This window comes from Paramisgurnus dabryanus, chromosome 14 (genome assembly GCF_030506205.2).
Source record: "Paramisgurnus dabryanus chromosome 14, PD_genome_1.1, whole genome shotgun sequence".
Classification (NCBI taxonomy): domain Eukaryota; kingdom Metazoa; phylum Chordata; class Actinopteri; order Cypriniformes; family Cobitidae; genus Paramisgurnus; species Paramisgurnus dabryanus.
Window position 1 is genome coordinate 4,595,321 of NC_133350.1, and position 17,390 is coordinate 4,612,710.

At 38.3% G+C, this 17,390-nt stretch overlaps 1 protein-coding gene across 1 annotated transcript in view; it reads right to left on the bottom strand.

Moving 5' to 3' along the window:
- The window catches only part of eif4g3a (eukaryotic translation initiation factor 4 gamma, 3a), a 62,422-nt gene that overhangs the window by 22,114 nt on the left and 22,918 nt on the right, over window positions 1-17,390 (bottom strand). Inside the window, exons 6-14 of the mRNA XM_065241181.2 lie at window positions 11,776-11,952; window positions 10,585-10,696; window positions 10,268-10,374; window positions 9,474-9,656; window positions 3,453-3,540; window positions 2,688-3,368; window positions 1,472-1,557; window positions 982-1,213; window positions 590-714 (exon numbers count right to left, since the gene is read on the bottom strand). Coding sequence (XP_065097253.1) covers window positions 590-714; window positions 982-1,213; window positions 1,472-1,557; window positions 2,688-3,368; window positions 3,453-3,540; window positions 9,474-9,656; window positions 10,268-10,374; window positions 10,585-10,696; window positions 11,776-11,952 — 1,791 coding nt within the window. The remainder of the gene's footprint in view (window positions 1-589; window positions 715-981; window positions 1,214-1,471; window positions 1,558-2,687; window positions 3,369-3,452; window positions 3,541-9,473; window positions 9,657-10,267; window positions 10,375-10,584; window positions 10,697-11,775; window positions 11,953-17,390) is intronic.

A 17,390-nucleotide genomic window follows, 5' to 3' on the forward strand; every position in this document is an offset into this window, starting at 1 on the left:
AACATGAAAGTAAACGCCTACCTTTCTATATCCCATCAAAGCACAGTGTAAAAAAAGTCACAATATGGAAGTCGATTGCGACTTTCGGTTCATGGGAGCTTTAAATTAGCAATCAACTTTACTTCCGTGTTGTGACGGATTTTCCACTATGCTTTGATTCAGAGTAAAACAGAATATCACATGAGGTAAATTGTGGGCGTGGCTTGTGTTGTCCACTGCGCTTTCATTAGATATAGAAAACTAGGCGTTTCATTCAGAAATAAAACTGGCAGCAGGCTGACAGTTGGAGGGTGCGGAGTAACAGATGCTCCTCCCGAGCCGTCTAACTGACGTCATCTGCAAATGTTCGCCACCAGATTTTTATCAAAGTTTATTTTTTATATTAAGTTTTTTTTTTTACTATGACTTACACAGATAAATTGTTTATAGTAAACACTGCAATATAACATAAAAAATAAGATTGTCAGTTTTGATATCATTGGGACTTTAATGTACCGATAAGCACATTTTATGATCAAATACACTTCATGAAATTGTCAACAAAATTACAAACATATACTACAAATAATTCAAGAGAATAATAAAAAACCTTGTCTAGCACCACATCACTGATGGGAGGCAGTCCTTCTGGCTTTTGTACACAGGCAGCCATAAACTGAAAGCCCAAGAGAAAGTCACGGTCGTACTGTCTCTTGCCATTAGACTGCACAAGACCTGAGGTGAAAAATATTGCAGTATTCATTTGCAATCTTATTTATTATTATCATTATTAATGTACTTAAACATAATTAACTGAAAGCACTAAAATACTAGTTACATTTACACTGATGTTAGTAAATAAACAAATCACTAAATAAATTCAGTAAATTAATTTGAACCAATACTGCTAAGCATCTAGATCAAAACTGCTAGGCTTCTGCACTAAAACTAGAGCGGAACAGAAGGAAACCCAAGCGGTTCCTGTGGGAAGTCTTACTGTACCTTCCTGCATGAGTGGAGTAGGGGAACACATGGATCCCCTGCTGTCCCCGAGCGTCACACCACTATCTGTGCTCTCCGTCTCTACCCCGTTCCTCAAAGCCTCCACCTCTGTCTCGCCATTCTCCTCTGAGAGTCTCTCCTGGTGCTCAGGCAGTGGGAAGGGGCTGTTGAAAGTCCCTAGGGTTGGTTGAGAGACCAGCTCATCTCTAGTAGAACTGTCCTTGAAGGCCTCCTTTTAAAGTGATGTAAATAAGAAAAAAATTAGCACAAAGGGCCTGAAGGCTTTATGTGAGATGATGACTGTATTATAGCTTTATTAATGATAATAATATCATTAGACAGCGTATATGTGAATACTTTCAAAGAGGGGTTTCGTTTTGTTTTGCTGATCCATCTATAGATTATATATTATGGAAAACTTCTCAAACTAATTTAACAAACAAATACACAAGTCAAGGACACGTGCACATCCATGTAAACTTTTTCTTACCTCATTATCCTTCTGTAGTGTTTCCACCATGTAACTTTCTTCTTTTGGTTTCATCCAAGACTTTGGTACAGCAGAAACATCATGGGCTATGATGATAAAAAGATTGGTAGATTAGTAACTTATACAGTATACATAATTAAGAATCAATCTTGTGTTACTCTACACAGAATCAAATCAAAATTGCCCTTATTACTTTTTGAATATAAATTCTTCATATCAGTACACAAAAATCATAATTTTCAGATTCCAACCTCTAAAATGACTTTCCTATTACCTTCTTAGTTACTTGCTAACCAATAACCAAATGATTTCAACTGCCTTAAGGTCTGAATCCATTATGGTAATGCAAATCAATTCACAATAGATAAAACAAACCTCTTTAAATGGACACTCCACTTTTTTAAAAAATATACTCATTTTCCAGCTCCCCTAGAGTTAAACATTTGATTTTGACAGTTTTGGAATCCATTCTGCCGATCTCCGGGTCTGGCGGTACCACTTTAAGCATAGCTTAGCATAATCCATTGAATCTGATTAGACCATTAGCATCGCGCAAAAAAATAACCAAAGAGTTTTAAATTTAAACTATTTAAAACTTGACTCTTCTGTAGTTACACTGTTTACTAAGACCGACAGAAAATTAAAAGTTGCGATTTTCTAGGCAGATATGGAAAGGAACTATACTCTCATTCTGGCGTAATAATCAAGGACTTTGCTGCCGTAACATGGCTCCAGGAGGCGCAATGATATTAAGCAGCAGCCAAAAATAGTCCCCTTGGTAACTTTCAATAGCAGGGGACTATTTTCAGGCACTGCATAATATTATTGGGCCTCCTGCAGCCATGCTAGTGCAGAAAAGTCTTTGATCATTACGGCAGAATGAGAGTATAGTTCCTTTCCATATCTGCCTAGAAAATCGCAACTTTTAATTTTCTGTCGGTCTTAGTACACAATGTAACTACAGAAGAGTCAAGTTTCAAATAGGAAAAATATTGAAACTCTTTGGTTATTTTTTAGTGCGATGCCAATGGTCTAATCAGATTCAATGGATTATGCTAAGCTATGCTTAAAGTGGTAGCGCTAGACCCGGAGTTCGGCAGAATGGATTCCAAAAAGGTAAAAATCAAATGTTTAAATCTAGGGGAGCTAGAAAATTAGCATATTTTCAAAAAAATTGGAGTGTCCCTTTAAGCTACAATGACTGCATTAAAGATACCTGTGGGTGTGGACTTTCTTGAGTTGTTTTGATTCTGTGATTCCAAAATATCCTGAGCTTTCAGCTGGATATCCTCAGAGCTCTTGTTTATGGCCTTGATTGCAGCAGGCTTCAGTATCAGTGTCAAACCAGGTGGTGGTGCAAGGACAGAAGTGGTGCTTGAAGAGGCCTGTACAGTAGGAACCAAGGGCACAGGTGTGGCTAATGAACTGAGGTGCTCTGCCTTGAGCTCCTCCAAGGCCACTGCAACTTCTTGATGGGACACCTCTGTGGATGATGTACCCAAGGTTGACGTTTGAACCTCACAGGGCAAAGGGGTCTTTAAGGCTGCCTGGACCTCTGGCTCTTCATAGCTTAATAAGCATGTTTGATAATCGGCATGGCCATTTACAGCTTTGTCGGACGGTGAGGGTACGTTAGGTGCTTCTGGAAGAGAGTCCTCGCCAGAGATGACCTGAGCCGTGGTGGTTGTGGGAGAAAAAAATTCTGGTTCGCCAGCGGCAGTGGGTACAACACAGACGCTTGCAGGATGTGAAAGGAGATTGGATGGATTAAGGATCCTTTTTGGAGAAGATGATTCTAATAATGGAAGACCTGGGGCTTCTCTCTTCTCTACAGGTGACTCCGAAGGAACAGGTCGAGGAGATACAGACTTCATGGGCTCCGTTTTTGGCCTGTCATCTATAGAAAAGCCAAGAAAGAAAGTGTGAACGGCCGTCTATGAGATAAAGGTCGCAACTAAAAGCAGGTTAAGTGTGGGGTTACCCAAGTTGGACTTGAAATCCATGGTTGCAGGGCTGAGTCTTTGAGGTGGGTTAACATATGCTGTTTGCTCTGCATGGCAGTTGCTTGGCTGCATTTGGGTGAAAGAGAAACAGAAATACAAGAAAGTCAATTATGGCAGAGGAATGACATATTTAGCGATCATGCTGTACGAGACTTAAGCTAGAAGTATAGTTCAGTTTTTACGCATACATGTAGCGCCAGATTTTTGTAACCACACGTACTTTGTATGTAAAGGTCGCCTACATAGGAATGTAATATGTTTCCCAGTAGATGCCCTGCATTTTTTCGCAATGGATGTATGTTCGTGTACACATAAACAACCGACTATACTCCAGGTTTACGGCTATCAGTATACACAAGAATTATGTAGTGAAAAACGAACACGTTTTCCCTTTGCATTTTTGAATTTTCATGTACACACGGCACATGTTTACACGGATACACAAAGATTACTAAATATGCTGTATTACGTGTGCCAGGCCAGTAGATGGCAATTCTACTTTGTAAAGAAACACACATGCATTCTCCACAGATGCAAAAAATACAAACAATCAAGACCTGAGAGCCGCCATCTTGAAACTGGGGTCTTGTGATAGAAAGTGGCTAGGTAACGCTGCTATCTCCACCTGTACGTCGAATTCATGGACGATGCCAGACTTTTGTGATGCATATGGATGTTAGGCCTACTAGCATTATGCATTATATTTTGAAAAAGTAGATTTTCTTTATATCTAAACTTTAATTGTCTCTGGACTCAATGCTAAATACATGTCTGACCGTAGGAAGAAAAAAAAAGAAAATAGCATCACAACGATTTATGGTGATTTTATTTCCGTTACACCATTGCCTACAATGACGCTGATGCGGGGCTCCCCTGTTTTAAGATGGCGGCTCTATTTGACGCACGCATTCGCTCCAATGAACTGCCGTAGCCAAGGCAACATCTAGTGTATATATCTATGTGTTCGACCGTAGGCATACGTTCGCGTACACATAAAAACTCTGTCTATACTCCGGGCTTAAAGGTGCAGTGTGTAAATTTTAGCGGCATCTAGTGGTGAGGTTGCGAATTGCAACCAACGGCTTAGTCCACTGCTCACCCCTTGCTTTTGAAACACATATAGAAGCTGCCACCGGAAAAACATGCCATCGTCGGAGACAACTTAGTAAAAAAAAATTCCGTTAAGGGCTTCTGTAGAAAATTGGGGCACAAAATGGCGACTTCCATGTAAGGGGACCCTCTTTGTATGTAGATAAAAAGGTCTCGTTCTAAGGTAATAAACACATAACGGTTCATTATGAAAGGTCTTTATACACCCCTGATAATATAGTTTTGTATATTATTTTGCATTTCTGTCAAGAGATCCTACTAAAAATTACACACTGCACCTTTAAGTGATTTGTGAATTAGTATGGTGATACAAAACCAAACCAAAGCTGTAGTGTGAACAAAGTGTCCCAAAGTGAGATAAACCAGGAACTAAACTAATAGTGATTCCTGTTCAATCACTCTCCAAGATATCCAAGGTTTTTAATCAGTGCTTTTTTCCCCAAAGAAATTCCTCTTTACTTTGTATTCAGAATCAGAGCATCTGCTACATTTTAACTATGAGTCATCAAAACTGGTTCAATGGCCACAATTAATAACACACGGTAGGATTCATGTGTTTTCTGTAATGGCGTGCTTGGATGCAGGAAAGCCTGAGCAAGAATCAAACTACACATTATATCAGACAGCGGTGAATGTTTAGCTCTTGTTCGCTGTATGCCACACCATAGTCTGCAAGATTAAACCACCGGAGATTTACTACAATGTCTTTCACGAGGGTAATTCTAATCATCTGGTTAAGTGAATGCCTGCTTCTCTACAAACGCAGAAAAAGAGATAAGAGAAAAAGAAACAGATGAGGGAGTCAGGTTTAATTCCACTAACTAAAAATAAACAGAAGCAGCTCAATTTCTGTAGCTCAATTGCGTTAGCAGCGCAAAAGTTATGGGGTCGATACCTAGAGAAAACACATACTGATAAAAATATACACTGTTAGTCTCTCTGGATAAAGGGTCTGCCAAATGCATAAATATACCATGTTTTGTGAACATGGTATCAAGGCAGTACCTTTTTAATTACTAAATTTAACAAAACAATTTTTTACCTAATAATAGAAATATCTAAAAATTCTTAAATGAAGATGCATTTTTTGAAGAGCAAAGTGACCAAAGAAAATAAGTCTAGTTTTTAGACAAAGAAATATAAAATGTAAGTGAATTTCTGCTTAAAACAAGCAAAACAATCTACCAATGCAATAAGAATTTTTTTGAAATCAGTTACATTTTTTCTTAAACAATTAATAAAAAAATGCAATCACATTTTTTTTACACCACTGGCAGATTTGTTCAAAAAGAAAATGCATCTTGATGTAAAATGTTTTAGATATTTGTATTGAAAACAAGACAAGAATACTAAGTAAGAAAGTCACTTTTTGCGGTGTAGTTTTGGAAATGTAACATGGTATCTTCTAGGTACTTTCATGTAGCATATAAAGTAATTATCATGGTATGTGAATTTGGTAATTTTTTGGAATTATGGCATTTGGTGGGCCGTCAGGGCCTTCTCTGCTGGCCTAAACACTATCTGAATCACTGATTTATATTTTAATATATTTCTCCGTAAATGTGTATTAAATGAATCCCATAATAGTCTATTATCTTTATTTCCTATCTTTCTCTTGGTTGCACTGCTTCCAGTAGTGTATTTTTATAATAGAGCATTTGTCCAATCATATTTCAGCCAGCGGATGACATCATGTGTTGCTATGGTCAAAGAAATCGGCCTAGGCCTTCAAAACGAGCAGTGGGGGCACCTTCAGCTCAAGATAAATGGCAATGAAATCATTGCATTAAAGGAATATTCAATTTTCTTAAAAGAAAAATCCAGATAATTTGCTCACCGCCATGTCATCCAAAATGTTGATGTCTTTCTTTGTTCAGTCGAGAAGAAATTATGTTTTTTGAGGAAAACATTGCAGGATTTTTCTCATTTTAATGGACTTTAATAGAGCCAAACATTTAATACTTAAAGCCGCTCTATGCAATTCGGCGTTTTTGTCAAACTGCGACCCCTAGAGTCGCTGGAGAATACTTGCAACTGTCGTAATTTCCCACTCTAGTACTCCAAAGATAATGACCAGGTAATGTTTCACAATTTCATACAAATATTAGGGTACTGCATAGTCTACTAAACTACAGATGATGGTAATAGGCGAATAATAAGAAGTTTATTCCAAGTGTAGAGTGCATATAATAATAAAATACCGCGTTTGCTAGCTTATAATGTTTTAACATGATTGCAGCTAAATCACAATTAAACATTACAAAATGCCATGACAAAGTTAATTGTGTACGTTGCATTATTTCATAACATTGTTCGTTATAATGTCACTATACATGATTATTGCTATTTATCATAATAGTTTGCAAATTGTGCATGTTCACACTATTTACAACCTCTAGGCTTATTTATGTCCTGATAATTATGTGAGATATTGACAACTGTTGTCATGATAAACGCATGACATACTACAAGCAAGCGCAACAACATACAACATAGACCGCAAACAAGTTTACAAATGAGAGATTTACTTACTAGTCCATCAACAAGATCGCCAGATCAGCATCCCATCCAGTGCTGTCTTTTAGCTCACGCTAACAAGTAAAAACCTGACCGAGTGGGACTCTTGTCCGGTTCCTAACGCGGTCAGATTATCTTTTCCTACTCGCTTCCGAACGCGCTTTCTTAACTTTTAAATCGTTTAGCCTCACGTCTCAAATTTGCGCGTGCAGTTGTTGTTATAGGCTTGATTGACTTCATGCAGCGCTGCAAGAACCGACCGCCGGATGACGTCAAAGTGCCGTCTCGGATCATTCTCGCGGTACTTTGACGTCATCCGGCGGTCGGTTCTTGCAGCGCCACATGAAGTCGAACAAGCCTAACGTGTGTGACGTCGTTGCCGTAAAGCAAGTCGTGCTTCTCGCGAGATTTGTCAGGGGCGGTTCTCTCAAGCTTGCATTGCTGGTTTTGGTAGCGGCGTCCTCCCCGAGCTTCAACAGGAGGATGATTCGCCTTACTATGACTTTGTTTACCACCAAAATAACTTTGAAGCTGTTATATTAAGGTAAAATAACTGCATAGTGTGTCTTTAACTCAACACTTAGCAGTTTTTTTCAACAGAGTTTCAAAGGACTATAAACAATCCCAAACGAGGCATAAGGGTCTTATCTAGTAAAACGATTGTCATTTTTGACAAGAAAAATAAAAAATATGCACTTTTAAACCACAACTTCTCGTCTAGATCTGGTCGTGATGCGCCAGCTTGACCCCATGCAATACATCATGACGTCAAGAGGTCACAGAGGACGAACGTGAAACTCCGCCCCAGTGTTTACAAGTGTGTTGAAAGAGGACCGTTCCTTTGTTGTTGTATGTCAACTGATACTAATGAATGTTTTTGTGTCAGTTTATTGTTTACAATGGTCCGCAAATGTGCGTTTCATATATGTAACACGTGACCTCCCTACGTCACTATGCATTTACGTTAGGTCGCGCTGGACCGGACCTAGACGAAAAGTTGTGGTTTAAAAGAGCATATTTTTTATTATCGTTTCGCTAGATAAGACCCTAATGCCTCGTTTGGGATTGTTTATAGTCCTTTGAAACTCCGTTGAAAAAAACTGTTAAGTGTTGAGTTACGTATTAAATGTTGGACTCTATTAAAGTCCATTAAAATGAGAAAAATCCTGCAATGTTTTCCTCAAAAAACATAATTTCTTCTCGACTGAACAAAGAAAGACCTCAACATTTTGGATGACATGGTGGTGAGTAAATTATCTGGATTTTTCTTTAAAGAAAATGGAATATTCCTTTAACCAATAAGATTTCAAGTTAGTGTCACCGGTGTCATCTAGCAGGCTTACAAATGCTGACGTCATTTTGCATCATTTGATTGACTTCGACAGAGTCATGAAACACTATTTGATCTGTCCCGGCTAAAAACTAAACTGACTGTAATGTATGCCATAACTTTTAAAAAACTCTTTGCATTATCTTTGAATAATAGACTGTCAACAAAGTCATTTGTTATACTTTTGATTTCTTCAAAAAAAATAAAAAAATAAATTAAGACTTCATTTCAAATGCCTTTCAAACAAATATCTTTTTTTAATAAAGTAAGATTTTACTTATTCCTTTAGGTGTAAAATACAGTAATTTCTATTTTACTTTACAATTAAACTTGATGCGTTTCTATTGCTGTAAACTTGTATGTGTGTTTCTATTGTCTCTTAACATCATAATGATGGTATTACGAGATTAATTAATTCAGATAGGACACCACTGAGGGCCAAGGTGTGAAATGCACGGACCACCACTGATGCCAAATATAAATCATCTAATTTTATCAGTACACCATGGTGCCAGACCGGCACTTTAACATTTTGTAAAAGAGGTAAGTGAAATCCTATCATGTTGCTGTTCACACCACAACTGACATTTCAGCAGCCTACTGACATGCTTTTCCACATTTATCCACATTTTTCCAAATTGTCCAAATCCAAAGACCCAACTATACATAAACATATAATGGTGCAGCAAACAGCCTGACGCTCTTATTGTATTCATAAGGATCAGACTAAGGATTTGACTGTGTGAGCTGAAACTAATCCATGCGTACAGCGTGTGCCAGGGAGAAAGTGTGTGTGTGTGTCCGATTCAGGCTGTACATAGCATTAGACAGGTGAGGTTAACACAACAGAGAAAAGTCACACTGGACAACAGCTTTAATCGTAGATGACAGGACACAGGAACTCATTTAAATGTGTTAAGATCTGCCGAAGTAAGTAAATAATGATTTTATGTGTAAGTAACTGTGAAAAATATTACTTGCTCACGTTTTGAAGTGTTTGGCCGTTTCAAAGAAGAAAGTGTGAACAAAGTGTGTTTCTTGCCTGTGGAGGGGTGGGTGTGGCCGAAGTGTGTCCTGTGGGTGGGGTTGGTGTCGATGAGGCGCGTCCTGCGGGAGGGGTTCGGATGGAAGCGGGGTGTCCTGCAGGAGGAGTGGGATTTCTGCTTCCGAACATTATCTCCTCCGTGATGTCCTTTCCGCCCTGGTTAGGGTCTCGGATACGGATCTGGGAGGACAATGGCACAGAAGGACAGAAGACTAACTAAAGCAACCGAGTCAATCATGGATGCTACGGGACGACAAATGTACTGATAGTCGATAACAAAATGAACTGCAATACATTTTTCTAGATCAGTTTGATCCAACATTAAAACCACTACGATAAAGAATCATGAAGGTACTTCCCATGATTTTTTTTCTGAAATAAATGTGCCAGTTTGCAGTAGCTGGTTTAAAATTGGCTCAAATCTATCTTTGGCTTTGCGACTGTGCCAACCTCCCAGCATGCAACAGAACGGCCACATCACATAGTCTGATCCAAATATGTGAAGTGCTGTATGGTGTGCAAACAGACCTTGAAAATTTAATACTGATACCTCATCCTGAATTCCGAAATTACTAAAGTAATAAACTACCGTGACATAATTATACAAGGAGTCAAGGCCACTGTTGGAGTAAAACTACTACTTGATGAATATCCCTTTTAACAGCATTTAATCTGGGTATGGCAGCCAGGGCTGCAGGGATTAAATTTAAGCCTTATCAGAAGAAAATAAACTGAAAGTAAAGTGGATTCCTTGGCATTTCTGGAAACTGCATTTTGTTTTAGGTACTCACTGGTTTCTTTTCTCGTTTGGCAGGTGGAGGGGGCAGAGGTGCAGGCACTATGATGGGTGGAGAGGGCGGGTACACTGTCTGGCCAGTATAATACGATGGCCCGGCAGCTGTTGTTGGAAAAGAACAGGAAGGGAGGAAAAAAATGAGTCATAGCTGTTTGAGCTTTCACATACAGCCCTGGAGTGAATCGCTTTTGAGGTCAATTCTCAGTTAGCTAATCAGATGCATGCAGAAACTACCTGGAGCTAACATGAACCAGCTGGATGTGATGTCAGAGCGCTCGCAATGAAGTACACTACAGAGGGCTCAGTACTTGCCATAAGGGTTTGGGTATTCCCCAGGGCCGGGTCCTGGGTAGAAGGTTCCAGATCCTGGAGGTTGGACGGCATATTGCTGCGGGGCTCCTACGTAAGGTGCGCTGTGACGATACTGTGAGAAGGAAAAAAAATACTTGCTGATACACAAACTTTTCAGAATATCTTGTTGACATCCATAGCTATAATGCAAACATGGCGTATAGCCTACTGTATATTTTGCATATACGGGTCATATTTAAAATATCAGTTTCACAGCATTATGATTTTTTCATATTCAATATTGATAACCCTGGATCACAATTGGATCACAGTCCTTTTTGATTGTCAACAATAATATTTGAAGGCTCTCATTCACAACAGCTATATCCCTTTCTTCGGAGATCATGCGGGGCAAAAACTAATGTGGGGACCATTTACATTGTTGGACAGGGTTGAGCAATTTGTTTTTTCCATATTGTTTTCACGCTGCCAAAAGATGGTTTCCCGCAAATTTATGTAAAGGTATACATTTTTTCATTATAGGTTTTTTTCGTTTCTGAGTTGGGTGTGTAAGATACCAAAACCAATGTTAGGTCATCTTAATCAGTGTCTTGTTGACTAAACATAGCAAAATTTTGAAATATGTCTGCAGCTCTTAACAACTTTTTTTGGGGCTTAAAAATATTTTAACTGAGCGGGGTTAATTGTAACGCTGTGTTTCAACTAACCCCTCAATAACGACCATATGAAAACCGCTAACGTTAGCATAATTCTTGCCGTTGTTTTAAATAGGCTACACATTAATGATTGCTGGCTGCCAACTAAATAAATGTGCCTGTCTTATCAAAAAGTTTTGTGTCAAAAATTTATTTTTGTTCATATATTTCATATTGATTGAATAAGGTCATGTCAAAGATTAAATCATACTGAAATTAATAACTAAAATCAGACTTTGATTTTCATCATCTCAGAATTTGATTTTGAGACTTAAGTATGGTTTTTACAGACTGGGTCACATATAAAAATGTATTTTTTTGTCATAATTGTGCTGCTTTTTCTCACATATTTAGACATTTGTATTCATTTATAATTAAACTTTGGTTAGATGAGGGATGAATAGTGTAGATACCCGTCTATTATAGACATTATAATAGACACATTACCCCAGTATGTGAACAGCCCTTTAAAGTAATATGTTTACTGACACTGTACCTGGGGAATGTAATATTGGGCTGTCTGGGTGGGAAATGCCATGGGTGTCATAGTCATCATGATGTGCTGGTTAGGGGGGTAAACCGTAGCCGTGGGGTTCTGAGAGCCTGGCCGTATGGAGGGATTGTTGGTAGGGAGAGTGGGTCGTGCGGTCTGCATCTGAGTCCGGTGAAGGAACTGTCAAGTACAAAAAATGAGAGCGAGAGAGACAAAGAGAGAAGGGAGGGAGAGAAATGGTGGGTGGGTGGGGGAGGGAGAAAGAATTAAGCAGAAACAGACACAGAAAAGGGAAACAGAAAGAAAACACGCAAGTGTTGACAAAAGACAGTTCACTGCAGGACATTATGAGACACATGATATATTTGCTTTGATTCAAAATCTGATATTTCAAGATTAGAAAAGCATTAATCACACATACTGTATGACTTCATCAAAAACATATGAATACAGTCTTAGGAATGGACAGCATTAAGTATTCTCATTCTCTACTGTAGTAGGGTGGTAGCACAGCTCTGGCACAAAACATTATTCACAGTGAGAATACTGCATGCCAGCTGGAGGAGTCGTCCCCTCCCTATTACTTCCTCCCCTGCTTTCACTCTCTCACTCACTCCGCACAGCAAACATTACCTCAGAAAACCCAGCCATTGGGCGCCAGCCGGGTAACACTGGGGTGAGAGGTGACTTCTTTCTTTCTCTCTGCCCGTTTATATACACACTATGTGGACACAGCATTTGCAATTTTCCGCAAGAGATTATTAATTTATGTCTGTAGTATGTCTGCACATTTTATATCCTCAAATGGGATCTTTGCATGGTAATTATTTTGGATGGAATATAAAAAAAAGACTTAAGTGTCCATAAGCGTAAAATTATCTATTCAAATTGACACTGATGCGATATCAGACTTCCTTCACCCTAATGGAAAGCATATTTACACTGTCCGAGTTGTCTCTTATCCCCTACATCAATTGGTTCTCAAACTGGGGGCCCTAAGATGGTTCCAGAGGGGCCCCAGTTTAATGACATTTTATAAAATCCATTAATTTATCATAAATTTGTGTAATTAAACCTCAGAAAAATAAGGCTACTAACAAACAGCAATACAATTTATTATGTTTTGTTTAATTTTGAAGGGATGTATCGTACACAAGGGGGGCCGCACGCCGATAAAGAAATAGTAAATCTAATACCAAAGCATCTCATTTAAGGGGCTTGGGAATTCAGCATCTAGAGAGCATTTGATTGGACAGGAAATTTGATGAGAAGCTGAAGTCTAGAATGACATCATAGACTTTTTAGCGCACAACCCAAACTGCAAATGTTAAGTGGTTATATCTTCTGTATATATATGTTTTCTCTTAGACAAGAGCCGACCTTTAACATAATTGCACAACCCAGGTAAAATCCTGATAACAAAAACAGAATAATCCAAGCTATCATTAAATAAGCCTCAGGGAGTTTCCCAAAACCAAAAGTGTGTGTATAACAAGTTCTGAAAGCATAACAGAGATAAAGGGCTCTATCTTACACCTGGCGGAATGCAGCGCAATGCCCGATGCAAGTGTCTTTTGCTAATTTCCACCATGCGCAATTATCATTTTCACGTTTAGTGCCACGTTGTTTAAATAGCAAATGCATTTGCGCCCCCTTTTGCTCCCATGGGCTTTCTGGTCTGAAAACGAGGTGTGTTCAGGCGCATTGTTGGCGCGTTGCTATTTTGAGGCAACTAAAATGGACTACGCCATTGACCAACAAAAACCTGGTCTAAAGTCTAAAGTCAATGGCTCAATATGTTTTTTGTTATTTAAAGAGCGCATTAGTAATATGCGCCTATAAATGGCATGACAACGCGGGTTTGCTTATCACAAACATGAATGCGCAGCAGCACAAAAACTCTTTTAAATATGAAAGATTAAAGGATTGAATTATTATTGAGTCTCATGGAAATTAATGTGGACTAATTATGAGACGTTAGAAGGCACAAAGCGCTATTTCACCTGCAGCATGTTATGTAAATAAATGCTTTGCTTTAAACAAATGCATCTGTTTTTAAATGTTTTTTTTAAATGCTACCTCATGGATTTATTGTATATGATGACTCTGTACCTGTGGATATGGTGAGATGAGAAACATTTTTAAGTCATGCTTAAAAAAAAAACTGGCGCTGTCCAAGTGCTGAAACGTGCGGAGAGCCGTTTGTAAATTCTTTATCTCCTGTTTGTTACAAATAAAGTATTTTTAGAGTACAAAACTTTTCTTACATACTTGTAAATTATTTTATGATGATATTGGATAGCCATACATTTAAAGCAATTAAAAGCCTGCTTTTTTACTTCCATGACTAAAAGAAAACGGGTTTTAAAGGTTTTAATAAAAAATAACAATTTCAATACAAGTGAAAAACAACACAATTTTTAACATTAATCTTAAACTGGGGATCTTCTTCCTATGCTTAAGTTTTCAGTTTACACAGTCCGTCATCTAAATAGGGATTAGACATAGTGACAGCGCATCTGGCTTTTAAAGGGAATGAGAGCTGAGACTCTCATTGGTTTATTGCACGTTACGCCCAAAATACTCCCATTACTCATAAAAAAAAGGACCAACCCTTTTCGACCATGCGCTCGGCGCACAAACCATTTTTCCCGTCGTTAAATTAGCAAAAGTGGCTTTGGACACGCCCATTTAGACGTTGTGCTGTGCGCTTTAGACAATGCGCTTAGATCGTTAAAATAGGGCCCTAAGAGTAACGCAAGATTTACACTTCTGCGTTGTAGCTGAAGCGCACCTCTCCAAAAATGTAACAACGCATTAATTCTATGCAGACTGCAAGCATTGTGATTGGTCTGCTAAAACCCCTCCCTTGGTTCAAAAACATCTGTGTTGAGAAATCAAAAATGGACCAAGTTGTTCCGATACACGATACTATTGTAGTAGTAGTAAATAGTCAGACATATGGCCAATAGCGGCTTTCATGACGATAGTTATTATTGCTATTATCGTGGTTTCACATTAACATTTCATGCTTTTCCTCGCATAAGAGGTTTTGTGGACTTTGCGCGAGCGAGCTTGTAACGTGCGCAGATTTCTTAATGGGAGCGTCTTGGACTCCTTCTAGCACCTACACTTTTCTTCATACCGGAGCTTGTAATACGCGTGGCTCTGCCATTTCCTTGCACTAGAGAGGGCGTGCCGGGGTTTAAAACCAGCGAGTCTATTGTTCCCGTTCCCTGGCACACAGGACATTTTTAGAGAGCCTGGGCTTTAATGACGCGTTGGATTAATGACATCAGTTTTAAGAAGGTTGCGGTCGTGACAGTGTTGCCCTTAGAGTAAATCAGCTTCTTTTTTCATCCATCAAATAGGACGATCTCACAATGGGGCATATCGCCCAACACTAATACGCAGAAGTATAAATCAATCTTAACTATCTGTAACGATCTGTGTACAGCATGTTAGACCTGAAACAAATATGCTTTCACAAGAGGATTTTAGGTGGTCATTGTGTAGTCTGAGAAGGTCTGTGCAAACTATTTTGATATATACAAAGGGAATAAAACATGCAAGACTAGATTTCACTATGTACCCTTTTAAATGATGCATTATAGAGATCGGGATGCTGTTTTTCAATTCCAAAATGTTTATAAAGTGGTGTATGTGAAATGTGAATATCAACCAGATTAAATGTAACCCTTACTACTTCATTTATTATCTTCCATTCTTTAGCCCTATTATTTGAGGAAAACCCTAAAACTGATCTCAGATTAGAAAATTAGGACAAAACTGCAAAAAATCAAATCAATCAGAAAAAACACGTCGCACAATGCAAGGTCTTCTTCATAGCCATAGCACTAAAAGAGCGAGTAATGTGGTAAAGTTCAATCCTAAGGTTAGAAGCCCAAGTGTTTATGTTACCATTCATTTTGCTATATAATATCCGTACAGGTCCACACCTGTAGGTCAAAGGTGAACATGGATATAAGAATCAAGAGACAAGCCACAAACATGAAGACCACCAGTGAAGAACAAAAAGTGACAGCACACATTGTTTGTGGGTGTGTAATGGGTGATTTCCTTAACTGTGACTCATACGGCAACAGGGGATCAGGCACAGCCTGGGGCGAAGACCACTCTGTGCTAAACCACTGTCACAAAGCTCTATAAGAATGTGTGTGTGTGTATGTGAGAGAGTGAGAGCGAGAGAGAAAGAGAGAGAGAAGAAAGGAAGTGGAGACTGAGTGTCTGTGTGTTTGTAAGCGACAGAGATAAGAATGATTGCGTGTATGTGAATGCCAGACAGACCAAAGAAAAATAAGAAACTGATGTTAGGGATGAGTGTGTGAGTGCATGAGACAGACCTTTTGTTGAAGCAGTTGTTTTTATTAATAGTAAATGTAATATTAAATATGTGGGGGAAAAAATGTACTCTAGGGCTGGATTTCATCTACCAGAAATCGTTTGGATTGGGAAAAGTGGGTGTAACGGCAAAATGGTTTTAAAAAAAGAGGGATTTGTGATGTCAGCAAAAAAGGAAAGTCTTTAAAGTGGAAGCAGGTTATTAAAAGAGTAGTTCACCCCAAAATGAAAATGTTGTGATTATTTACTCACCCCCTTGTCATCCAAGATGTTTATGTCTTTCTTTATTCAGCCAAACACAATCGGAGTTATATTAAATAATATCCTGCCTCTTCCTTGCTTTATAATGGCATTAACCATGGATTAATGATAGATGGATGCACTTTTGGGTCTTCAAAACGTTGATCCCGGTAAAAAGAATGGAAAGTGCCAGGATATTATTTAATATTACTCTGACTGTGTTTGGCTTAAAAAAAGAATGACACAAAGATCTTGCATTACATGGGGGTGAGGAAATAATCAATCATTTTTATTTTGGGGTGAACTAATCCTTTAAATATTTTTAGTTTTTAAACAAAATCAATTATTGAGCAAGTAGATAAAAAATCTTTCAACTTTCTCTTTACCTTACCACAATTCTCACTAGTAAACTTAATAATTATTACTTAATAATAAACATTCTAAACTGTCTCATGTGACCTAACCAACAATTTTCTGTTTTAAACAGAGATGGCAATATAGAGGCAAAAGTTATAAATTCCAGCTTTGTCGTTAAATTTCATGAAAAATGTAAGTTTTCCATTTTACATTTTTAAATGGAATAGGAAACCGGATATGTTTTGATTTCCAGCTGACTTTAATATACTAAGAAAAAATAATGATACCTTACTGATATTACATAAGTAAGGAATAATTGACGACGGGCCATTGAATTCTAAGAAAATAATGCACACCCAGGTTACACCGCGGGTGTGCATTATTTTCTTATAATTCAAAGGACCGGAGTCAATTATTCCTCTTATACCACGGTTACCACAAATACTGCTCTGGTGCCCATTTTTAAGACATTTGACAAGTTAGGTGTGCGGTTATCAGAAATTAATGCATACCCACTGAACATTTCTCAGCCAATCAGAATACAGCATTCAACAGACCCGTGGTATAAGCAGATTTTAATATATTTTTGAAAAAAATAACTGTCTCTGGGAAAATTAACCATGCCATTGTGCCATCATTGAAAATTATACACAACAAAT